The sequence below is a fragment of the Salmo trutta genome, chromosome 16 (assembly GCF_901001165.1).
Source record: "Salmo trutta chromosome 16, fSalTru1.1, whole genome shotgun sequence".
In the NCBI taxonomy this organism is placed as follows: domain Eukaryota; kingdom Metazoa; phylum Chordata; class Actinopteri; order Salmoniformes; family Salmonidae; genus Salmo; species Salmo trutta.
Window position 1 is genome coordinate 33,451,395 of NC_042972.1, and position 26,099 is coordinate 33,477,493.

General features: G+C 44.8%; 1 protein-coding gene across 1 annotated transcript; it reads left to right on the forward strand.

The window, feature by feature from the left end:
* Positions 1-1,233: 1,233 nt before the first annotated feature.
* On the forward strand, positions 1,234-15,096 carry LOC115150598 (guanine nucleotide-binding protein G(t) subunit alpha-2-like). Its single transcript, XM_029694057.1, has 9 exons — positions 1,234-1,826; positions 10,014-10,056; positions 10,404-10,545; positions 10,757-10,914; positions 11,037-11,165; positions 11,336-11,465; positions 13,365-13,518; positions 13,724-13,931; positions 14,198-15,096. The coding sequence occupies exons 1-8, from the start codon at positions 1,709-1,711 to the stop codon at positions 13,912-13,914; spliced, it is 1,065 nt and encodes a 354-aa protein (XP_029549917.1). The 5' UTR covers positions 1,234-1,708; the 3' UTR covers positions 13,915-13,931; positions 14,198-15,096.
* The last annotated feature ends 11,003 nt before the right edge of the window (positions 15,097-26,099 follow it).

Here is a 26,099-nt window from a genome sequence, read left to right on the forward strand (position 1 = left end):
TCAATTCTAGGCCCCATGTTATTCTCAATTTACATCAACAACATAGCTCAGGCAGTAGAAAGCGCTCTCATCCATTTATATGCAGATGATAGTCTTATACTCAGCTGGCCCCTCCCTGAATTTTGTGTTAAACATGCTACAACAAAGCTTTCTTAGTGTCCAACAAGCTTTCTCTGCCCTTAACCTTGTTCTGAACACCTTAAAAACAAAGGTCATGTGGTTTGGTAAGAAGAATGCCCCTCTCCCCACCGGTGTGATTACTACCTCTGAGGGTTTAGAGCTTGAGGTAGTTACCTCATACAAGTACTTGGGAGTATGGCTAGACGGTACACTGTCCTTCTCTCAGCACATATCAAATCTGCAGGCTAAAGTTAAATCTAGACTTGGTTTCCTCTATCGTAATCCCTCCTCTTTCACCCCAGCTGCAAAATTTACCCTGATTCAGATGACCATCCTACCCATGCTAGATTACAGAGATGTAATTTATAGATTGGCAGCTAAGGGTGCTCTCGAGTGGCTAGATGTTTTTTACCATTCAGCCATCAGATTTGCCACCAATGCTCCTTATAAGACACATCACTGCACTCTGTAAACTGGTCATCTCTGTATACCTGTTGCAAGACCCCCTGGTTGAAGCTTATTTATAAAACCCTCTTAGGTCTCACTCCCCCCCTATCTGAGATACCTACTATAGTCCTCATCCTCCACAATGGTGGCGGCAGGGTAGCCTAGTGGTTAGAGCGTTGGGCTAGTAATTGAAAGGTTGCAAGTTCGAATCCCTGAGCTGACAAGGTACAAATCTGTCGTTCTGCCCCTGAACAAGGCAGTTAACCTGCTGTTCCTAGGCTGTCATTGAAAATAAGAATTTGTTCTCAACTGACTTGCCTAGTTAAATAAAGGTTTAAAAAAAAATACAAATACCTGATGCTTGTTAAACTCTCCATCCTTCACCAGTAAAGACACAAAGCCAAGGTCTTATGCTGTAGAAATGCATTAGTGACAAATAGTGTATTTTCATGACTCAGGTTTGTAAGCCAATTGTCACTTAAAGTCCGGTAAAATCTCAAAATGATTTACAAATTCCTACCACATAAACAGGACAGAGCACATCATATTGTTTTATTTCTGTGGTTATAAGTTTATTCTAATTGAGAACAAGAACATTATCACACCTGACACCATCTCTTTTTGAGCCATACTTGACAGAGGCTGGGAGAGCTAAACTGTGCAAGAGGTAGAGAAAGTCAACTTTGAACACCCAGACCATTGAGCTATAAAAAAACAGACCTTCTCTATTTCTAATCCACCCATCTCTTTCTAAACCCTATGGCATTTGCTTTTTTTACCCTTCACTTTTGCCCTCTGCTTCATCCTAATTGGATCTAATGGTTCCCATGGGAACGGCAGAAAAAGCCCTGCCCAATCCCAATCTGATTTCAAGATGTCAGGTTTAACGTAGGGGAATAAGGGAGGGCTAACACCAGAGAGAAGACAGCTTCCCTTAGTCCCCAAGCAGTGATTGTCCGACTGCGTGCCAGCATACATCTCCAGAGTCCAGAGTCCTCTTCCTCCTTGTTCCCAGCCCCCACCTCTGCCTCCCTCTGTGCCTGTCTCTCAGTGCACCCCTCAGACGGCGGGAGCGGACGGCCGCATTTCCGTACCACACAGGATCTTGACTTGAAGGAGTGAGAAAGACCCAAAGTTCAAAATGGGAGCTGGAGGAAGTGTCGAAGACAAGGCATTAGCCGCAAAGTCCAAGGAGCTGGAAAAGCAGCTGGCGGAGGATGCAGACAAAGAATCCAAGACAGTCAAGCTTCTGCTGCTTGGTAAGGAGCTGTTGTGCCTGTGGGACCTCTTCTGAAACTTCAGAAAAGTAGAATGGGACCCTCAACTGGCTTGTGGTCTGTCAGGCATAGACCATAGCAGTGTCTGATGCAAACAATCAGGATAAGCATCATCTTCTTAAAAAACTGAAAGAAAGATATTTGTTGAATATTATGCAAGTATGTTCCCTGATCTTTGAGAGATTTGAGAGTCAAACAGTTTTTGTTCTTGTCAAAGTTAGGGGGCATTGTATTGGAAATTGCACAGCAATGAAAGGCATAAATAGTTTAAGTTTACATCATGTAAAAAAAAAAAAAGGGTTTTGCAATGAGCAGCCATGCCAACCTGTATGACCTTAAGCATCAGCCATACCCAACCTCTGTATGAGCTTACATATTAAATAAGATGGGCATTAGTAGGTTACACTGATGACAACAGTTGGAATTATATGAGACTGAATATTCGCTGACGAAGTTAGCATAGTTGTTGTGAATTCTTCATCACTTTGATATGGTAACTTGATCGATGGCGCTTGTTGCTCAAGGTCCTTCTGGAACATTCAATGTAGCTAAAATATAATTTTGATCAATGTAATGAGCTTTTCCAATTGTTTAACACTTCCAGGTTTATGGAAACGTGCCAATGCTGAAATGGTGCATTCAAAAACAGGCTAAACCTATAAAAATGTTTTAAATGATCAGAATTGTGATCAATGTAATGGGCTTTTCCCATTGTGTAACACTTCCAGATTTGTGGAAACTTGCCAATGCTGAAATGTTGCATTCAAAAACAGGTTAAACTTATTAGGCCTGCTCAATCAGGACGCTAGCATTGATCCTGGTATCTAGCCTCAGTTATATATGACAAGAGCTTAACGGTAATCTGTTATATATTACATTGGTGTTGTGCCTTTGCACATTCAACGTGAATGTGAATTGGCATGTCACTGTAACACAGCCTGGATGTAAACAGATAAGCATGTCACGCTGAAAGTAGCTTACATTAAATCAGATAAGTCCAAGAGTGACTGCTTCTGTTACCTCAAGACTGAAATGAGAAATCGTAGGACTTGTGGGGTCCGAGGTGTTAGAAAACACCATAATAAAAGCCAATACCATTTACCTTGATTGAAACAACAAATTCTCTCATAATGACAATCTGTATGACAGTCGGTACTGTAGTATGGGGTCATTCAATGTTTCTCAGCAACCATAAGGTTGATAGCTGAGCATTGTGTTTTAAGTTCCCCTGAAATGGAACGTGTTGATTCATAACTACTAGAAGGGAAGTTGTGAGTCTATTTCTATATTAGCTACTTCAATAGATATTAGACCAAGAAAAGTCTGTAAAGTAGAAAATCTGGAACACTACCTAAGCAGGGAATCAGATTAGTGTTAATGTTTGGCTCTGAGAGAATTTAGAAGAGCCCTATATTGTCTTCATAGGTTATGAAAACAGGATTGTATGACTTGTCTGTAGAAGTGGCAACAGTTATGAATGTTGACATATCAGCAGCATGTGTCTCAATACAGTATGTAAAACAATGAGCAGTAGATGTGTCATGAGCTCTGGGTATAAATAGCTTTGAGAGGGTTCAGGGGCAGGATTTAGTCAGCCTTTCCCATAGGATCATGGTAACCCAATTATGCTTCCTTTCCTGCTACTTAGACTCCCTGTAATCATTTCCCTAGCACTGGGTTACATCATGGCCTGCAACATGCATCATCAAATGCTAAGTAGTCATCTCACATGGCAAAAAGCAAGGGCCAATGACACAAGTTAATTGACAGGGATGCTGATCAATACAGCAATTATGAAAAGCCAAATACAACAGGTACCAATCCACTAAAGGTTTGCAGACAATAGGGTCAACATTAGAAGACTACCAGAGAAACTCAGAAGGGTCAACCATCAGAGTAATTAGGGCCAGCAGCAACAAAAGCTTATTAGGATCAATTGACAGGAACAAATTATTATCTGGGCTATAGATCATCATATTACCAACATTCATTTACAATAATGGAGACACTTTAATTTTAAAAAGATCAAATGTGCAGATGTAACATCTTATAAACCATAACCCCTGTCTCACCTGTCTACACCCCTCACTAACAGTAAATGGGAGGAGAGAAGTTGTCATGTGTAAGGAATCAAAAATGGCATACTTTCCCCTGTTGGTATGAGGTTTTGGTGGTTAAGATAACCATATTGTAATAGTTATTGTCCACATTTTAAACTAAACCAATGAGATGCAGTGACAGCTGAAGGAATTGGTCAAATAGTGACACATTGCAAAACTGAAGACATGAAAGGGCTGACCCACAATCCAGTTGGTAGGACTGCAGCCAAAGAGTGAGTTGAGGCTTTGCGGATGAAGAGCAGCAATTAACAGCCATTAATCCTTGTGTCTCCTGCTGCTCCTGCAGAACACAACACAGATGCAGCAAAGCCAATTCTCTGGCAGAGTAACAATTAGGCTACTAAAGACACGTTGTTCTGTATTCTGAATGAAATGTAGGTAAATCATCCCTATCAATTTTGTCATAGTCAACAAAATCCTGTCAGAGATTAGTGTATGATATTTACAGTATCTTCAGAAATTATTCACCCCTAACCCGGACGACACTGGGCCAATTGTGCGCTGCCCTATGGGACTTCTGATCACGGCCGGTTGTGATACAGCCCGGGATCAAACCAGGGTCTGTAGTGATGCCTCTAGCTCTGAGATGCAGTGCCTACACCGCTGCGCCACTCAGGAGCCTAAAAGTCTTGAGTCAATAAGTATTCAACCCCTTTGTTATTGCAAGCCTAAATAAGTTCAGGATAAAAAATGTGCTTAACAAGTCACATAATAAGTTGCATGGACTCACTCTGTGTGCAATAATAGTGTTTAACATTATTTTTTAATGACTACCTAATCTCAGTACCACACACATACAATGATCTGTAAGATCCTTCAGTCGAGCAGTGAATTTCAAACACAGATTCAACCACAAAGACCAAGGAGGTTTACCAAGGCCTCACAAAGAAGGGCACCTATTGGTAGATAAAAAAACAAAAGAAATCAGACATTGAATGTTCCTGAGTGGACTACTTACAGTTTTCAATTAAATTGGCTTGGAAATCGATGGAAAGACTTAAAAATGGCTGTCTAGCAATGATCAACAGGCCGTCATTGTAGGCCGTCATTGTAAATAAAAATGTGTTCTTAATTGACTTGCCTAGTTAAATAAAGGTTAAATAAAATAAATAAAATCAATAACCAACATGACCGAGTTTGAAGAATTAAACAAATAATAATGTGCAAATATTGTACAATCCAAGTGTCCAAAACTTTTAGAGACTTACCCAGGAAGACTCACAGCTGTAATCGCTGCCAAAGGGGTTTCTAACATGTATTGACTCAGGGGTGTGAATACGTATTTAAATGAAATACACAACAAAAGTATATGGACACCCATTCAAATTAGTGGATTCGGCTATTTCAGCCCCACCCGTTGCTGACAGGTGTATAAAATCGAGCACAAAGCCATGTAATCTTCATAGACAAACACTGGCAGTAGAATGGTCCGTACTGAAGAGCTCAGTGACTTTCAACGTGGTACCATCATAGGATGGCATCTTTCCAACAAGTCAGTTCGTCAAATTTCGGCCCTGCTAGAGCTGCCCTGGTCAACTGAAAGGGCTGTTATTGTGAAGTGGAAACATCTAGGAACAACAACGGCTCATCCGCAAAGTGGTAAGACACACAAGCTCACAGAACAGGAACGCCAAATGCTGAAGTGCATAACACGTAAACATCGTCTGTCCTTGGTTGCAACACTGACTACCGAGTTCCAAACTGTCTCTTGAAGCAACGTCAGCACAAGAACTGTTCGTCAGGAGCTTCATGAAATGGGTTTCCATGGCTAGCAGCCGCACATGAGCCTAAGATCACCATGTGCAATGCCAAGCCTCGGCTGAAGTGGTGTAAAGCTCGCTGCCATTGGACTCTGGAGCAGTGGAAACGCGTTCTCTGGAGTGATGAATCACACTTCACCACCTGGCAGTCCGACGGACAAATCTGGGTTTGGTGGATGCCAGAAGAACGCTACCTGCCCGAATGCATAGTGCCAACTGTAAAGTTTGGTGGAGGAGGAATAATGGTCTGGGGCTGTTTTTCATGGTTCTGGCTAGACTCCTTAGTTCCAATGAAGAGAAATCTTAATGCTTCAGCATACAATGATATTCTAGACGATTCTGTGCTTCCAACTTTGTGGTAACAGTTTAGGGAAGGCCATTTCCTGTTTCAGCATTACAATGCCCCCGTGCACAAAGCGAGGTCCATACAGAAATGGTTTGTCGAGATCAGTGTGGAAGAACTTGACTGGCCTGCGCAGGCCCTGACCTCAACCCCATCGGACACCTTTGGGATGAATTTGAACACCGACTGCGAGCCAGGCCTCATCGCCCAACATCAGTGCCCGACCTCACTAATCCTTCTGTGGCTGAATGGAAGCAAGTCTCTCCACTCCCCAGGAGGACCATCGGGGGACCATCCCATATTAATGCCAATGATTTTGGAATGAGATTTTTGACGAGCAGGTGTCCATATACAGTTGAAGTCGGAGGTTTACATACACATTAGCCAAATACAAATACAGTTTTCACAATTCCTGACATTTAATCCTGGTAAAAAAAATCCCTGTCTTAGGTCAGTTAGGATCACCACTTTATTTTAAGAATGTGAAATGTCAGAATAATAGTGAGAGAATGATTTATTTCAGCTTTTATTTCTTTCATCACATTCCCAGTGGGTCAGAAGTTTACATGCACTCAATTAGTATTTGGTAGCATTGCCTTTAAATTGTTTAACTTGGGTCAAATGTTTCGGGTAGCCTTCCACAAGCTTCTCACAATAAGTTGTGTGAATTCTGGCCCATTCCTCCTGACAGAGCTGGTGTAACTGAGTCAGGTTTGTAGGCCTCCTTGCTCGCACACGCTTTTTCAGTTCTGCCCACTAATTTTCTGTAGAATTGAGGTCAGGGCTTTGTGATGGCCACTCCAATACCTTGACTTTGTTGTCCTTACGCCATTTTTCCACAACTTTGGAAGTATGCTTGGGGTCATTGTCCATTTGGAAGACCCATTAGCGACCAAGCTTTAACTTCCTGACTGATGTCTTGATATGTTGCTTCAATATATCCACCTAATTTTCCTACCTCATGATGCCATCTATTTTGTGAAGTGCACCAGTCCCTCCTGCAGAAAAGCACCCCCACAACATGATGCTGCCACCCCCGTGCTTCACGGTTGGGATGATGTTCTTCGGCTTGCAAGCCTCCCCCTTTTTCCTCCAAACATGACGATGGCCATTATGGCCAAACAGTTCTATTTTTGTTTCATCAGACCAGAGGACATTTCTCCAAAAGGTATGATCTTTGTCCCCATGTGCAGTTGCAAACCGTAGATTGGCTTTTTTATGGCGGTTTTGGAGCAGTGGCTACTTCCTTGCTGAGTGGCCTTTCAGGTTATGTCGATACAGGACTCGTTTTACTGTGGATATAGATACTTTTGTACTTGTTTCCTCCAGCATCTTCACAAGGTCATTTGCTGTTGTTCTGGGATTGATTTGAACTTTTCACACCAAAGTACGTTCATGTCTAGGAGACAGAACGCGTCCCCTTCCTGAGCAATATGACGGCTGCGTGGTCCCATGATGTTAATACTTGCGTACTATTGTTTGTACAGATGAATGTGGTACCTTCAGGTGTTTGTAAATTGCTCCCAAGGATGAACCAGACTTGTGGAGGTCTACAATTTTCTTCTGAGGTGTTAGCTGATTTCTTTTGATTTTCCCATGATGTCAAGCAAGAGGAACTGAGTTTGAAGGTAGGCCTTGAAATACATCCACAGGTACATCTCCAATTGACTCAAATTATGTCAATTAGCCTATCAGAAGCTTCTAAAGCCATGATATAATTTTCTGGAATTTTCCAAGCTGTTTAAAGGCATGGTCAACTTAGTGTATGTAAACTTCTGACCCACTGGAATTGTGATACAGTGAATTATAAGTGAAATAATCTGTCTGTAAACAATTGTTGAAAAAATTACTTGTGTCATGCACAAAGTAGACGTCCTAACCGACTTGACAAAACTATAGTTTGTTAACAAGAAATTTGTGGAGTGGTTGAAAAATGAGTTTTAATGACTCCAACCTAAGTATATGTAAACTTCCGACTTCAACTGTAAGTGTATTTCTTGATTTAATTTTCTATAAATTAGCCAACATTTCTAACAACATATTTTCACTTTGTTATTATGGGGTATTGTGTGTAGATGGGTGAGAAAAAACATAAATTTAATACATTTTGAATTCAGGCTGTAACACAACAAAATGTGGAATAAGTCAATGGATATGAATACTTTCTGAAGGCATTGTATCTGGGGTACAAGAACAGTAACTACTCACCTCTTGCTTTAAAAAATAAAAAAGCAATTGAACTTTGCAGAATGCAATGCTCCTACCCAATGCCATCTTCTGGTTGCATCAGGTATCAATGACATGTCAGAATTTACAATATTATTAAGCCAACAGTTTTCTTCTGTGTTAGCCCATTATAGTCTTCTCTTCACCAGGAGGTAGGGGTTCAACAGTTGGGTTTGAGCTTAAACTAGGTCTCTGTTTTTATCTAAAGTAGTTTTAAAACAAGAGATTGCTAGGGAAGTTCTTTACAAGATGAAAATACCAAAACATTGCTTTTGGGGCAACATTAACCCTCAAGATACCGTCAAAACAATGATGAAGTCAGAGAGGCAATTGTTTACAGCCATTTGGTACAAATAGAGCATGGATTAGTGGAGACACGTGTTGCAGAGACAGGCTTCTGGTTAATACCTTAAAACTTTACCTTCACATGAGTAAGAGAAACAGCAGCAACAGAGGGCAGAGGTAAACCAATCATCCTACAGAAATGAAAAAGTTGTGATAACTAACAGAAGACAGGGGAATGAGACAATGGATTACATTGCCAGATAACACTGGTGCAACCACTGACACCTATGGATTGAGAAAACGGGAAACTCAGGCAAAAATTGGCCCATGCATGGAGAAATAGGCCTGCACATGGGAAAATAAGTCAAAAGCATGGGGAAATGGGCTTGTGCACACTTACATTAAGAGATAACAACCTACTTGTGGAAAGCATGAAGAAATAGGCCTATGTTTGGAGGAATGACCTTATTCAGGAATATCAGGCCTACCTTCGGGAAAATAAACCTATGCATGGAGATATTGAGATGGTGAAATAGGGCTATTATGGAGACAGCCTAGTCACCCCAGCCTATCTAGGTAGCCCTCTCGCCTACCTTCATGCATAAGAACCAAAGGAGGGAAGGACACGCTATCCCAGGAACTTTTTAGAGTGACACAAACTCACGATTCCACATGGACTGACGTCTTCCTAGTGACGTCTTCACATATCGGCCGATCCTCTGAGAGACCTTTCAACCCCAGGCCTCCTTACCCAAGGCTTCTGAACACTGGCCTCTGCTAAACCATTGGGACAGATGTCAATCACATTAGCCATAAACCCTTTCATATGCCATTTCCAAATAGTCAGGGATCCTAGATGGCCTCCTTGAGGTGGCGTGTGGAACAACAAATCCGCTGGTGGTGACAATCTTGTTTGATACAAGCCCAGAGGGAAATTAGCTTACTGGTATTATGACATACAACTTCCCTGCTCAGCCCAGTCTGCCCTATGGCCCAGTACTTGTTTATTATTTTCTGATTGCTCTGTTACTGTTACCCCCCCGCTAAGTATGTTTTTACAATGGGAAGTATCCCATAAGATGTGTCTATAGCCAAACTCATGGTACAAATGCAACAACAACATGCAGAAACAAAGCTAAACACCAAACATAAGGTCACGATATAACAGCTGTGAAATAACTACAACTGTAACTTCTGCAACACCACTGAATGCTTGTCATGTCGTGTGTCTCAGAGGACTGGATCTGTGCCAGTGGAGGGGATTGGCAACTGCTGAGGTTCCTCTTTCACTATGTGCTGTCATTATACATCTCTTTGCATAGGTCATGTTTTGGCCCTCAGGTTCCCTTTAACCAACTATAGGGTGAATGAGGATGATGTGTTTGTACATGGGAAAGCCATTGTAACATATCTACTTCTTATTTTGTTTTACCAGGTGCTGGTGAGTCTGGGAAGAGCACAATTGTCAAGCAGATGAAGTGAGTATAACAAAACAAACACCATTGACATTGCATGTCATTCCTCCTCCCTCCTAATGCACATGCAACCAAACCTTGTCTATACACTTTACCATCACTTTAAAAGGTGTGAATTGGGTGTTCAATAAGATGGACTAAGTTTATGGCTCAAAATCATATGGGGAAACAAAATGGACCATGATAGTATAAATTGTGGCAGCTACAATTGACATATACCCTGATGACTACTGAACAAAACACTTGCTGCAGAATGACTAGTACTAGTTCTTCTGGCCAATAATGGTTGTTGGTAGCATTGTATAATGTAATTACAATTCTAACTGTTTTCTTCCTCTTGTGTTGGGTAGAATTCTCCATCAAGGTGGTTATACCAAAGAAGAACAATTGGAGTTCAGGGCGATCATCTATGGTAACATCCTGCAGTCTGCTCTGGCCATCATCAGAGGCATGGAGATGCTGTCCATTGACTTTGGATCACCAAAGGGATCTGTGAGTCCCACCCTGCGTCTCTAACCCTTCTGGTCCACCAAATAGGCCCTCAATGACATACACTGAGACACCAGCAGAAGTTTCAGTAGTTGCACATGTTATTCAAATAGAAATAACAACACTTCATTGTTAGCTTAGCTAATTACCGTACAATGGAATGAAATTTACATTTTAGTAGCAGTAAAACTCACCAGTTGACTTCATGGTGCAGGAAGACGGGCAGAAGCTGTCCAATCTGTCAGACTCCATTGAAGAGGGCTCAATGCCCCCTGAGCTGGCTGATGTCATCAAGAGGCTCTGGAGTGACAGTGGTGTCCAGGCCTCCTTCGAGAGAGCAGCTGAGTACCAGCTCAACGACTCAGCTGGCTAGTGAGTGTCACAGCAACTGTTATAGTCTGTTATGACAGTCATTTAATTCTCATGACAGTTCAGCATGATTATGTTATATATGGGGGTGTGAATGTATGCTAAACTGAAATCTCGCTCAACAGCTATCTTGGAGAATTGGACAGAATCACAAAGTCTGATTACCTGCCCAACGAGCAGGATGTGCTGCGTTCTCGAGTCAAGACCACTGGTATCATCGAGGAGCAGTTCTCCTGCAAAGAGCTGCACTTCAGGTGAGGGAATATTAGCCAAACAAGGGAGACCACAAAGGGCCAAAATTGGTCTCCCATACATCCTTGCATGTTCATTCCATTTCCTTTGGGTTGTGATTTTGCACAATCATTGATTATCTCTATACAGTCATATCTAACATCTCCCTTCTTTAACCCATCCCCTCTGACAGGATGTTCGATGTGGGCGGCCAGCGGTCGGAGAGAAAGAAGTGGATCCATTGTTTCGAGGGTGTAACCTGCATCATCTTCTGCGGAGCCCTCAGTGCTTATGACATGGTGCTTGTAGAGGACGATGAAGTGGTGGGTTTGGCTTTACAGTTGACCTTTGATAGTTCCACTAGTTTGTCACAGTTGTGATTTTCTATATCAAGACAGAACGCCTCTATGTGGCCCTTTTAGTCCAAATGTTGTACTTTTATACTGTTTACTTGGATTTCTCTTTTTTTGTACTGTGATCCATTTGGTAAGATTGAAAGAGCATCAGAAGTTCTGATTCTAACTGAAGGGTATTTTCTCCAGTCTGACATCAAAGTAAATAATGGATTATTCAGTCACAAATTTACAGAACCCTACCAGCCCATCACATGTTAAACTCCCCAAGGACATAGCTCAGATGACTATACAATATGATTTCTCAATCGCCTCACAGTCCTGTACCTGATACCATCACCCCAGTTCAAGCACAGAAGACATGCAGAGTTGAGGCCCAAATTAGGAAATTAGATAATCTCTTTGGTTTAGAGCAGGTGTGTAAAACTAATTCCATGGAGGGCGAGTGTCTACAGGTTTTTGTTATTAAGACCTAGACAACCAGGTGAGGAGAGTTCATTTCTAATTAGTGACCTGATTTAATCGTCCAAGAACGAAAACCCGTAGAACCCGTGGAACAAAAACCCGTAGACACTCGGCTTTCCGTGGAATGAGTTTGGTACATGTGGTTAAGAGTATACACTAAACAAAAATACAAACACATGTAAAGTGTTGGTCTCATGTTTCATGAGCTGAAATAAAAGATCCCAGAAATGTTCCATACGCACAAAAAGCTTATTTCTCTCAAATTTGTTTACACCTGTTAGTAAGCGTTTCTCCTGTGCCAAAATAATCCATCCACCTGACAGGTGTGGCATATCAAGAATCTGATTTAACAGCATGATCATTACACAGGTGCACCTTGTGCTGGGAACAATAAAAAGCCACTCTAAAATTAGCAGTTTTGTCACACAACACAATGCCACAGATTTCTCAAGTTTAAGTTTTGAGGAAGTGTGCAATTGGCATTCTGACTGGAGTAATTTCCACCAGAGCTGTTACCAGAGAATTGAATGTTCAACGTCTTTTCAGAGAATTGGCAGTACGTCTAACCGGCCTCATAGCCGCAGACCATGTGTATGGCGTCGTGTGGGCGAGTGGTTTGCTGAGGTCAAGGTTGTGAACAGAGTGCCCTATGGTTGCGGTGGGGTTATGGTATAGGCAGGCATAAGCTACGGACAACGAACACAATTGCCTTTTATCAATGGAAATTTAAATGCAGAGATACCATGGCTAGATCCTGAGGCCCATTGTCATTCATGCCATTCATCTGCCACCATCACCTCATATTTCAGCATGATAATGCACGGCCCCATGTCGCGAGGATCTGTACACAATTCCTGGAAGCTGAAAATGTCCCAGTTCTTCCATGGCCTGCATACTCACCAGACACGTCACCCATTGAGCACGTTTGGAATGCTCTGGATCGACGTGTACGACAGAGTGTTCCAGTTCCCGCCAACATCCAGCAACTTCGCACAGCCATTGAAGAGGAGTGGGACAACATTCAACAGGCCACAATCAACAGCCTGATCAACTCTATGTGAAGGAGATGTGTCGCGCTGCATGAGGCAAATGGTAGTCACACCAGTTACTGACTATTTCTCTGATCCACGCCCCTACCTTTTTTTTAAGGTATCTGTGACCAACAGATGCATATCTGTATTCCCAGTCATGTGAAATCCATAGATTAGGGCCTAGTGCATTTATTTCAATTGACTGATTTCCTTATGAACTGTAACTTAGTAAAATCTTTGAAATTGTTGCATGTTGCGTTTATATTTTTGTTCAGTATAGTTAGCATACTAATCTAGCCTGAGTGAGGATTGATGAAAGAAACTGTGAGATTGTTGCCACTTAACCTAACCCTCTTCTTCCTTTTCTCCACAGAACCGTATGCACGAGTCTCTCCACCTGTTCAACAGTATCTGCAACCACAGGTTCTTCGCCACCACCTCCATCGTACTCTTCCTCAACAAGAAGGATCTCTTCGAGGAGAAGATCAAGAAGGTCCACCTCAGCATCTGCTTCCCAGACTACGATGGTAAGAGTAACCACAAGTAAAAACAGCATAGTAAAACAGTGCATGATTTCCCAAGGACAGGAATGATGGAAATGTTTTGTCTTCTACTGCAATATGATGCAGTGGCAAGATACTAGCCAACAGAATAGATACTGTCAACTTCATCACCTACAATTGAAAACAACTGCAAACCGCTTCATGAGCTGCCTGCTTACTCTACCACTAGGCCCCAACACGTATGATGATGCCAGCGACTACATCAAGAAGCAGTTTGAGGAGCTGAACATGAAGAAGGGTGTCAAAGAAATCTACTCTCACTTGACCTGCGCCACGGACACAAAGAACGTTGAGATTGTGTTCGGAGCCGTGACAGACATCATTATCAAAGAGAACCTAAAATCTTGCGGTCTGTTCTAAGCAGAAACACAAAAAAGGTGCAGTAGTTATCTCTTGTCTGTTCTTGTAACCCAAATTGACACCTAGCCTGTACACATTGACACTTCTAGTAGATTTGGAGGGCTCAGACTTGCCTCAGACAGACAAGGTGACAATTTCACCATGTTGGATACACCCATCCAATTCTTTCAGATTTAAAGTGTTTCAAGGGTAGGTGTCGATTTGAAATCCAGCATCGTATTGTTCTTTTATGATTATATGTGGTTATTTTCTCACCTACATGTTTTGGTTTTCTTCCTCACAGATTTTATTTCCCCCCTCATCATGTTGAAGTTGAGCAGTAGGAACAGAACGCACAACAGAAGGCTTTGTAATGGCATAAGACTCTTCAGACCCTTCAATTCTAGACTATCCCATCCCTTCCTTCCTAACTCCCGACACCCTAAATGATGAGTAATGAATGCAAACACTAGGGAACAGCACCCAATTTACTCCAAAGGGAGTTAACACACATCATATCCAACAAATCGAACAAAGATGGCAACATGTCCCTCCTGGAGACAATGTGGATGATGATGTCCTTCAGATGGAAATGAGGAAAAGAAGTCAGAAGAACAGCAGAATTAACATTTGTTTGATATAGGTACTTTGTTATTCTGAATTATTTCTGGTTCTTTATGATGGGTTTGTGTTGAGGAAAGTGTCCAAAGCTGCTCAGGACTCCAACTGATAAACTTATGAAAGAATATGTTTTGAGGTGATCCATCTTACTCAACATGGTCAGAGTGAAGTCCTTTCCAGTAACATTGCTCTTGCCCCATGATTTATAATGTTTTTATCTAGTTCTAACTATCTCAAATTAGAACTCTGTTTGGATATGCCTACTGTTTTACACCAGATGTAACACAGGAAAGAAAGTTATTTAGCTAATTCCAATCAGTGAGTTCAAATAGCCATGTCTAAACTGGAATTTAAGAAAACATACCCTCAAAACAAGTTAGCAAAGTATTTTGTAAATACAATAGTAGATTAGTGGACCTTATATATTAAATATGAACATATGAAAATATGTATCAAAATGTTCAACATCAGTGACATGTCTAGTGATGTACATGTATATTTCATTTTGACTATTGAACCTGTAACTCTGACCGGTCTTGCGAAAGATAAGACATTCAAAATAAAAATCGACATAGAAACTGCCATTTCTGCATGTCATCATTCTTTGTATTTTTTTTATGAAGATATGTGATGTAACTTTTAGGCTTTAATTCATGTGTTGTATGAAATAATCCCCATTGTGGTTGGAATGGTGTTGTGCTGTCAACCACTGACTCAGAGATACACAATGCCAACAAACACATTTATATGACACTATACAGTGCATTCGGAAAGAATTTAAACCCCTTGACTTTTTAAATATTTTGTTACGTTACAGCCTTATTCAAAATGTATTTTTTAATTCCGCATCAATCTACACACAATACCCCATAATGACAAAGCGAAAACAGGTTTTTTTATGTACATTTTTTTTTAGTGTATTGAGATTGTTGTACATCTGTAAAAAATTAATAAAACAGAAATACCTTATTTACATAAGTATTCAGACCCTTTGCTACGAGACTTGAAATTTAGGTCAAGCGCATTCTGTTTCCATTGATCATCCCTGAGATTATTCTACAACTTGATTGGAGTCCACCTGTGGTAAATTCAATTGATTGGACATGATTTGAAAAGGCACACACCTGTCTATATAAGGTCCCACAGTTGACAGTCCATGTCAGAGCAAAAGCCAAGCCATGAGGTCGAAGGAATTGTCCGTAGAGCTCCAAGACAGGATTGTGTCGAGGCACAGATCTAGGGAAGGGTATCAAAAAATGTCTGCAGCTTTGAAAGTTCCCAGGAACACAGTGGCCTCCATCATTCTTAAACAGAAGAAGTTTGGAACCACCAAGACTCTTTCTAGAGCAGGCCGCATGGCCAAACTGAGTAATCGGAGGAGAAAGGCATTGGTCAGGGAGGTGAGCAAGTACCCGATGGGCACTGATTGTCAGAGCTCTAGAGGTTCTCTGTGGATATGGGATAACCTTCCAGAAGGACAACCATCTCTGCAGCACTCCACCAATCAAGCCTTCATGGTAGTGGCCAGGCGGAAGCCACTCCTCAGTAAAAGGCACATGACAGCCCGCTTCGAGTTTGCCAAAAGGCACCTAAAGACTCTCAGGCCATGAGAAACAAGATTCTCTGGTCTGATGAAACCAAGATTGAATTCTTTGGTCTGAATGCCAAGCATCACATCTCGAGGAAATCTGGCACCATCCCTATGGTGATGCATGGTGGGATGTTTTTCAGCGGCAGGGACTGGGAGACTAGTCAGGATCGAGGGAAAGATTTGGTATTGATATTTTATTAGGATCCCCATTAGCTGTTGCAAAAGCAGCAGCTACTCTTCCTGGGGTCCACACAAAACATGCAACATAATACAGAATTACATAATACAGAACATCATTAGACAAGAACAGTTCAAGGACAGAACTAAACTCAGCAAAAAAAGAAACGTCCCTTTTTCAGGACCCTGTCTTTCAAAGATAATTAGTAAAAATCCAAATAACTTCACCGATCATCATTGTAAAGGGTTTAAACACTGTTCCCCATGCTTGTTCAATGAACCATAAACAATTAATGAACATGCACCTGTGGAACGGTTGTTAAGACACTAACAGCTTACAGACGGTAGGCAATTAAGATCACAGTTATGAAAACTTAGGACACTAAAGAGGCCTTCTACTGACTCTGAAAAACACCAAAAGAAAGATGCCCAGGGTCCCTGCTCATCTGCGTGAACGTGCCTTAGGCATGCTGCAAGGAGGCATGAGGCCAGGGCAATATATTGCAATGTCCCAAGACAGCGCTACAGGGAGACAGGACGAATAGCTGATCGTCCTCGCAGTGGCAGACCACATGTAACACCACCTGCACAGGATTGGTACATCCGAACATCACACCTGCAGGACAGGAACAGGATGGCAACAACAACTGCCCGAGTGACACCAGGAATGCACAATCCCTCCATCAGTGCTCAGACTGTCCGCAATAGGCTGAGAGAGACTGGACTGAGGGCTTGTAGGCCTGTTGTAAGGCAGGTCCTCACCAGACATCACTGGCAACAACGTCACCTATGGGTACAAACCCACCGTTGCTGGACCAGACAGGACTGGCAAAAAGTGCTCTTCACTGACGAGTCGCGGTTTTGTCTCACCAGGGGTGATGGTCAGATTCACGTTTACCGTCGAAGGAATGAGCGTTACACCGAGGCCTGTTCTCTGGAGCGATTTGGAGGTGGAGGGTCCGTCATGGTCTGGGGTGTTGTGTCACAGCATCATCGGACTGAGCTTGTTGTCATTGCAGACAATCTCAACGCTGTGCGTTACAGGGAAGACATCTCCCTCCCTCATTTGGTACCTTTCCTGCAGGCTCATCCTGACATGACCCTCCAGCATGACAATGCCACCAGCAATACTGCTCGTTCTGTGCGTGACAGGAATGTCAGTGTTCTGCCATGGCCAGTGAAGAGCCCTGATCTCAATCCCATTGAGCACGTCTGTGACCTGTTGGATTGGAGGGTGAGGGCTAGGGCCATTCCCCCCAGAAATGTCCAGAAACTTGCAGGTGCCTTGGTGGAAGAGTGGGGTAACATCTCACAGCAAAAACTGACAAATCTGGTACAGTCCATGAGGAGGAGATGCACTGCAGTACTTAATGCAGCTGGTGGCCACACCAGATACTGACTGTTACTTTTGATTTTGACCCCGCCTTTGTTCAGGGACACATTATTCCATTTCTGTTAATCACATGTTTGTGGAACTTGTTCAGTTTATGTCTCAGTTGTTGAATCTTTTTATGTTCATACAAATATTTACACATGTTAAGTTTGCTGAAAATAAACGCAGTTGACAGTGAGAGGATGTTTCTTTTTTGCTGAGTTTACATACATTTTTAAAAAGGCACACGTAGCCTACATACACACAAACTATCTAGGTCAAATAGGGGAGAGGCGTTGTGCCACAAGGTGTGGCTTAATCTGTTTTTAAAACCAGGTTTGCTGTAAGGTAATGCCAAGTAATTTAGTCTCCTCAACTTGTTCAACAGCCACACCATTCATTACCAGATTCAGGTCTAGCACTTAAGGAAGGATTTGTATCAAATACAATGTTCTTAGTTTTAGAGATGTTCAGGACCAGTTTATTACTGGCCACCCATTCCAAAACAGACTGCAACTCGTTGTTAAGGGTTTCAGTGACTTCATTAGCAGTGGTTGCTGATGCGTATATGGTTGAATCATCAACATACATGGACACACATGCTTTGTTTAATGCCAGTGGCAGGTCATTGGTAAAAATAGAAAAGAGTATAGGGCCTAGAGAGCTGCCCTGCAGAACACCACGCTTTACATGTTTGACATTAGAGACGCTTCCGTTAAAGAAAATCCTTTGAGTTCTATTAGATAGATAGCTCTGAATCCACGATATGGCAGAGGTTGAAAAGCCATAGCACTTAAGTTTTTTCAACAACAGGTTATGGTCAATAATATCAAAGGCTGCACTGAAATCTAACAGTACAGCTCCCACAATCTTCTTATTATCAATTTCTTTCAACCAATCATTAGTCATTTGTGTCAGTGCAGAACATGTTGAGTGCCATTGTCACGACTGTGACGGATGGTGGCGCCCCTCCTCGGCCGGGCGGGGCTCGGCGGTCGTCGTCACCGAACTACTAGCTGCCATCGATCCCTGTTTTGTTTCACTTTCGTTTGGTTAGGTCTAGGTAGGCACGCACCTGTTTTGGGTTAGTCATTAGAAAGGGGGGGTTATTTAGGTTAGCGTAGGATGTATGGTTTTTGTACGTGATTGTGTTTCTCTGTTTGCTTTGCTTGGTGACACTCTGATTTTGTATTTTGCAGTAGTGCGTGTGTTTGCACCAACAGTGTTTTGTCCCCTGTGTTTGGGGCACCTTGTTTTGTTGTGCGCTTTGATCGCTGTTTTGGGAAGGCTTGTGTTTTTGCCGTTGTGCTTATTAAAGCCACTACCCTGTATCGCAGCTTCCTGCATTTGATTCCTCACCCACTACACCCAAGCTTGACAGAAATCACGTACCCTAACGTAATGGAGTCAGCAGGAGCTTCAGCGCCAGCCATGTCCATGGAGGAAACCGTGGACCAACACTCTACCCTGCTCCACCGGCTGGGTAACGCCATGGATCAGGTGTTGGCGCGCCTGGAGAACTGGGACCGACGCGCTCTCGGCCCCCCGAACGCGGCAGTCCAACAGCCTGCGCCCTCCCCAGCACCCACAGCTCCCAGTACCAGTGGGGTGAAGCTCGCCCCCCCCAGGGAGTACGATGGAACGGCCGCTGGGTGTAAGGGCTTCTTACTCCATTTGGAGTTATACCTGTTACCGTTCGTCCCCCTCCCTCGGGGGAGGAGAGCGTCAGCGTCCTCGTCTCCTGTCTCACGGGTAAGGCCCTGGAATGGGCAAACGCCGTGTGGGACAGTCCGGACTCAGCCAGGGACAACTACCCAGAGTTCACCCGCCGCTTTCGGGCAGTATTCGATCATCCCCCAGAGGGGAGAGCGGCGGGTGAGCGGCTGTTTCACCTGAGGCAGGAGACGAGGAGCGCGCAGGATTTCGCTCTCGAGTTCCGGACCCTGGCCGCGGGAGCAGGGTGGAATGAGAGGGCCCTTATAGACCACTACCGTTGTAGTTTGAGGGAGGACGTCCGCCGGGAATTAGCCTGTCGGGACACGACTCACACACTGGACCAACTGGTGGATCTGTCCATCCGACTGGACAATCTGCTGGCCGCCCGCGGACGTCCGACCCGGGCCCTGCTCATTCCACCCTCCAGCCCTCCTGCTCCCACGCCTATGGAGATAGGGGGGGCAGCAGCCAGGAAGACTGGAGGGGGGGGTCGCTCCTGCACCTCATGTGGTCGCAGAGGGCACACTGTGGACCGGTGCTGGGGAGACTCCCCTAGGAGTCCAGACGGCAGGCAGAGCGCTCCTTTGACACCTCAGGTGAGTCAGCACCAGCCTCACCCAGAGCCCCCTGTACGTCACATGTATGTGTCAGTGTCTTTCCCTTGTTTCTCCCCTCACTCCCGGTTTAAGGCGCTAGTCGATTCAGGCGCAGCAGGGAGTTTTATGGACCGTGGGGTCGCGGCTAGGTTAGGGATTCCCTTGGTCCAGTTGGACCAACCCTTCGCCATACACGCCCTAGACAGTCGACCACTAGGGTCGGGGCTGGTCAGGGAGGTCACTGTACCTCTGGTCATGGTAATGCGGGGGGGTCATGAGGAGCAGATTAGTCTTTTCCTCATCGATTCCCCAGCGTTTCCAGTGGTTCTAGGGATTCCCTGGCTAGCCAATCACAACCCTAAGATTTCGTGGGGACAGAGGGCTCTTAAGGGGTGGTCAAATGAGTGCTCGGGCAGGTGCATAGGAGTTTCCATCGGTGCGACTACGGTGGAGAGTCCAGACCAAGTCTCCACCGTGCACATTCCCTCAGAATATGCCGATTTGGCTATCGCCTTCAGTAAAACGAAGGCGACCCAATTACCACCTCATCGACGAGGAGACTGTGCGATAAACCTCCAGGTGGGCGCTGCCCTCCCTCGTAGTCACGTTTATCCCCTGTCTCAGGAGGAGACAGCGGCTATGGAGACATACGTCACTGAATCCTTGAGGCAGGGATACATTCGGCCATCTCACTCACCCGTCTCCTCGAGCTTCTTTTTCGTGAAGAAGAAGGAGGGAGGTTTGCGCCCGTGCATTGACTATAGAGGTCTAAATGCCATCACAGTGGGTTTCAGTTACCCACTACCTCTCATCGCCTCGGCGATGGAGTCATTTCACGGGGCGCGCTTCTTCACGAAATTGGATCTCAGGAGCGCATATAATCTGGTGCGTATCCGAGGAGGGGACGAGTGGAAAACTGCATTTAGTACCACATCTGGCCATTATGAGTACCTCGTCATGCCGTATGGGTTAAAGAATGCTCCCGCAGTCTTTCAATCTTTTGTGGACGAGATTCTCCGGGACCTGCTCGGTCAGGGTGTAGTGGTGTACATCGATGACATTCTGGTCTACTCCGCTACACGCGCCGAGCATGTGTCTCTGGTGCGTAAAGTGCTTGGGCGACTGGTGGAGCATGACCTATACGTCAAGGCTGAGAAATGTGAGTTTTCCAAACCAGCCGTCTCTTTCTTGGGGTATCGCATTTCCTCATCAGGGGTAGTGATGGAATGTGACCGCGTCTCAGCCGTGCGTAATTGGCCGACTCCCACCACGGTGAAGGAGGTGCAGCGGTTTTTGGGATTTGCCAATTACTACCGGAGGTTTATCCGGGGCTTTGGGCAGGTGGCGGCTCCCATTACCTCACTGTTGAAGGGGGGCCCGGTGCGGTTGCAGTGGTCCGCGGAGGCGGACAGGGCCTTTAGTCGTCTGAAGGTTTTGTTCACCGACGCCCCGGTGCTGGCGCACCCGGACCCCTCTTTGCCCTTCATAGTGGAGGTGGACGCGTCCGAGGCTGGGGTAGGAGCCGTGCTGTCCCAGCGCTCGGGCGCCCCCCCAAGCTCCGCCCCTGCGCCTTCTTCTCTAGGAAGTTGAGTCCGGCGGAGCGTAACTATGATGTGGGGGACAGGGAGCTGTTGGCTGTGGTCAGAGCCCTGAAGGTGTGGAGACATTGGCTTGAGGGGGCGCGCCACCCTTTTCTCATCTGGACTGACCACCGCAATCTGGAGTACATCCGGGCGGCGAGGAGACTGAACCCGCGTCAAGCCAGGTGGGCGATGTTCTTTACGAGATTTCGGTTTAACATCTCGTATATCCCAGGTTCCCGGAACACTAAGGCCGACGCACTGTCTCGTCTCCATGACGCCGAGGAACGGTCCACCGAGCCCACGCCCATCCTTCCAGCCTCCTGCCTGGTGGCACCGGTGGTCTGGGAGGTGGACGCGGACATCGAGCGGGCGTTACGGACGGAGCCTACTCCTCCGCAGTGTCCAGTGGGTCGTAAGTACATTCCGCTCGGTGTTCGCGATCGGCTGATTCGGTGGGCTCACACGCTTCCCTCCTCGGGTCACCCAGGGGTTGAGCGGACAGTGCGTGGTGTTAGTGGGAGATACTGGTGGCCCACCTTGGTGAAGGACGTGAGGCACTATGTCTCCTCCTGTTCGGTGTGCGCTCAGAGTAAGGCTCCCAGGCACCTGCCTAGAGGGAAATTACAACCCCTCCCGGTTCCACAACGACCATGGTCCCACCTGGCGGTGGATTTCTTGACTGATCTCCCGCCGTCTCAGGGCAACACTACGATCCTGGTCGTTGTGGACCGGTTTTCTAAGTCTTGCCGTCTGATTCCGTTACCCGGTCTTCCTACGGCCCTGCAGACCGCGGAAGCCTTATTCACCCACGTCTTCCAGCACTACGGGGTGCCCGAGGATATCGTCTCAGATCGAGGCCCCCAGTTCACGTCCCGAGTGTGGCGGGCGTTTATGGAGCGGCTGGGGGTTTCGGTCAGTCTGACCTCGGGGTTTCACCCCGAAAGTAATGGGCAGGTGGAAAGGGTAAACCAGGAGGTGGGCAGGTTCCTGCGGTCCTATTGCCAGGACCGGCCAGGGGAGTGGGCAAGGTTCGTGCCATGGGCCGAAATGGCTCAGAACTCTTTGCGCCACTCCTCCACCAACATGTCACCATTCCAATGTGTGTTGGGTTATCAGCCGGTCCTGGGGCCATGGCATCAGAGCCAGACGGAGGCCCCTGCGGTGGAGGAATGGGTGCAGCGCTCAAGGGAGACCTGGAACGCTGTGCAGGAATCCCTGGAACGAGCCAGGGAGCGACAGAAAGCGAGCGCTGACCGGCACCGCAGCGAGGCCCCCGTGTTCACCCCAGGGGAGAGAGTCTGGCTCTCGACCCGGAACCTGCCCCTCCGCCTGCCCTGCCGGAAGCTGGGTCCGCGGTTTGTGGGGCCATTTAAAGTCCTGAGGAGAATAAACGAGGTGTGTTACAGATTACAACTTCCTTCTTATTATCGTATTAACCCCTCGTTTCATGTGTCTCTCCTCAGGCCGGTGGTAGCTGGTCCGCTGCAGGAAAATGAGGTACGGGAGGTCCCTCCACCCCCCCTGGACATCGGGGGGGCCCCGGCGTACACAGTCCGATCCATCTTGGACTCCAGACGCCGGGCGAGGGGCCTGCAGTACCTCGTGGACTGGGAGGGGTACGGCCCGGAGGAGAGGTGCTGGGTACCGGTGGAGGACATACTGGACCCAGCGCTCACCCGGGAGTTCCACAGCCTCCATCCGGATCGCCCTGCGCCTCGCCCTCCGGGGCGTCCTCGAGGTCAGCGACGGCGCGCTGCGGGAGCCGCGCGTCAGGGGGGGAGTACTGTCACGACTGTGACGGATGGTGGCGCCCCTCCTCGGCCGGGCGGGGCTCGGCGGTCGTCGTCACCGAACTACTAGCTGCCATCGATCCCTGTTTTGTTTCACTTTCGTTTGGTTAGGTCTAGGTAGGCACGCACCTGTTTTGGGTTAGTCATTAGAAAGGGGGGGTTATTTAGGTTAGCGTAGGATGTATGGTTTTTGTACGTGATTGTGTTTCTCTGTTTGCTTTGCTTGGTGACACTCTGATTTTGTATTTTGCAGTAGTGCGTGTGTTTGCACCAACAGTGTTTTGTCCCCTGTGTTTGGGGCACCTTGTTTTGTTGTGCGCTTTGATCGCTGTTTTGGGAAGGCTTTTATTTTTGCCGTTGTGCTTATTAAAGCCACTACCCTGTATCGCAGCTTCCTGCATTTGATTCCTCGCCCACTACACCCAAGCTTGACAGCCATTCTCTATATGCATGCTGAAAGTCTATTGTTAATTTGTTTACAGAGAAATAGCATTGTATTTGGTCAAACACAATCTTTTCCACAGTTTTCTAAGAGCTGGCAGCAAGCTTATAGGTCTGCTGTTAGAACCAGTAAAGGCCGCTTTACCACTCCTTGGTAGCGTAATTACTTTGGCTTCCCTCCAGGCCCGAGGACAAAGACTTTCCTTTAGGCTCAGATTAAAAATATGACAGATTGGAGTGGCTATAGAGTCAGCTACCATCCTCAGTAGCTTTCTATCTAGCTTGTCAATGCCAGGTTTGTCATTATTGATAGTTAACAATAATTTTTCCACCTCTCCCACACTAACTTTACAAAATTCAAACTTGCACTGCTTTTCTTTCATTATTTGTTTTTATATACATAAATATAATTGCTCACTGTTTGTCATGGGCATTTCCTGCCTACGTTTGCCCACTTTGTCAATTAAATAATCATTCAAATAATTGCCAACATCAAATGGTTTTGTGATGAATAAGCCATCTGATTCGATGAAAGATGGAGTTGAATTGTCTTTCTGCCCATAATTTAATTTAATGTACTCCAAAGTTTTTTTCCATCATTCTTTGTATCATTGATCTTGGCTTCATAATAAAGTATATTTTTATTTTTGTTGAGTTTAGTCATATAATTTCTCAATTTGCAGTAAGTAAGCCAGTCAGATGTACAGCCAGACTTATTAGCCACTCTTTTTGCCCCATCTCTTTTAAGCATGTGATTTTCAATTCCTCATCAATCCATGGAGCCTTAACAGTTCTAACAGTCAGTTTCTTGACAGGTGCATGTTTATCAATAATTGGAAGAAGCAATTTCATAAATTCCTCAAGTGCAGCGTCTGGATGCTCCTCATTAATCACATCAGACCAACAAATATTTTTAACATCATCCACATAAGAGTCACAGCAAATTATTTTGTATGATCTCCTATATACTATTTTAGGCCCAGCTGTTGGAACTTTGGCTTTCCTGTATATAGCCACTATATTGTGATCACTGCATCCAATGGGTACGGATGTACATAACCAATCTGTAAATAGCACACCCAACTACCTCACCCCCATATTATTACTTACACTCTTGCTCTTTTGTACCTCAGTATCTCTACTTGCACATGATCATCTGCACATCCATCACTCCAGTGTTAATGCTAAATTGTAATTAGTTTTGCCTCTATGGCCTATTTATTGCCTACCTCCCTACTCTTCTACATTTGCACACACTGCACATAGATTTTTTTCTACTGTATTATTGACTGTACGTTTGTTTATGTGCAACTGTGTTGTTTCATTTTGTCGCACTGCTTTGCTTTATCTTGGCCAGGTCGCAGTTGTAAATGAGAACTTGTTCTCAACTGGCCTACCTGATTAAATAAAGGTGAAATAAAATAAACAAATAAATATAGCTTTAGAACAAAGTTCTACAGCATTAGTAAAAATGTGATCGATACATGTGGATGATCTTGTTCCTGTAGTTTTTGTAAACACCCTGGTAGGTTGATTAATAACCTGAACCAGATTACAGGCACTGGTTACAGTAAGAAGCTTCCTCTTGAGCGGACAGCTTGATGAAAACCAGTCAATATTCAGGTCCCTAAGAAAGTAGCCCTCTCTGTTTACATAACATACAGTATCAAGCATTGCACACATATTATTTAGATACAGACTGTTAGCACTTGGTGGCCTATAGCAACACCCCAAAAGAAAAGGCTTTAGATGTGCCAAGTGAACCTGCAACCACAACACTTCAATAACACTTGACATAAGATCTTCTCTAAGCATTACAGGGATATGGATCTGAATATATACAGCAACTCCTCCCCCATAAGCATTTCTGTCTCTTCTATAAATGTTATATCCTTCTATTGCTACTGATGTATCATCAAATGAATTATCTAAGTGAGTCTCAGAAATTGCTAATATATGAATGTTATCTGATGTTATGAAGTTATTGATTTCATGAACCTTATTTCTAAGGCTACATATATTAATATGGGCTATTTTCAGCCCTTTCCTGGGTAGCTTATCAGAGATAGACATAATATAGTCAAGAGCAGACAAATCAAGAGAAAAAAAATACATTCGGTAGTCCATTAATCAATTGGTGTGTGTGTGTGTGTGTGTGTGTGTGTGTGTGTGTGTGTGTGTGTGTGTGTGTGTGTGTGTGTGTGTGTGTGTGTGTGTGTGTGTGTGTGTGTGTGTGTGCGCTGCGGGGTTGAGGCTACGAACCCATAGGCTTGGCTCTCTCATCCCTTCCAGGCTTCTGGGAGGGAGGGTGGACAATGA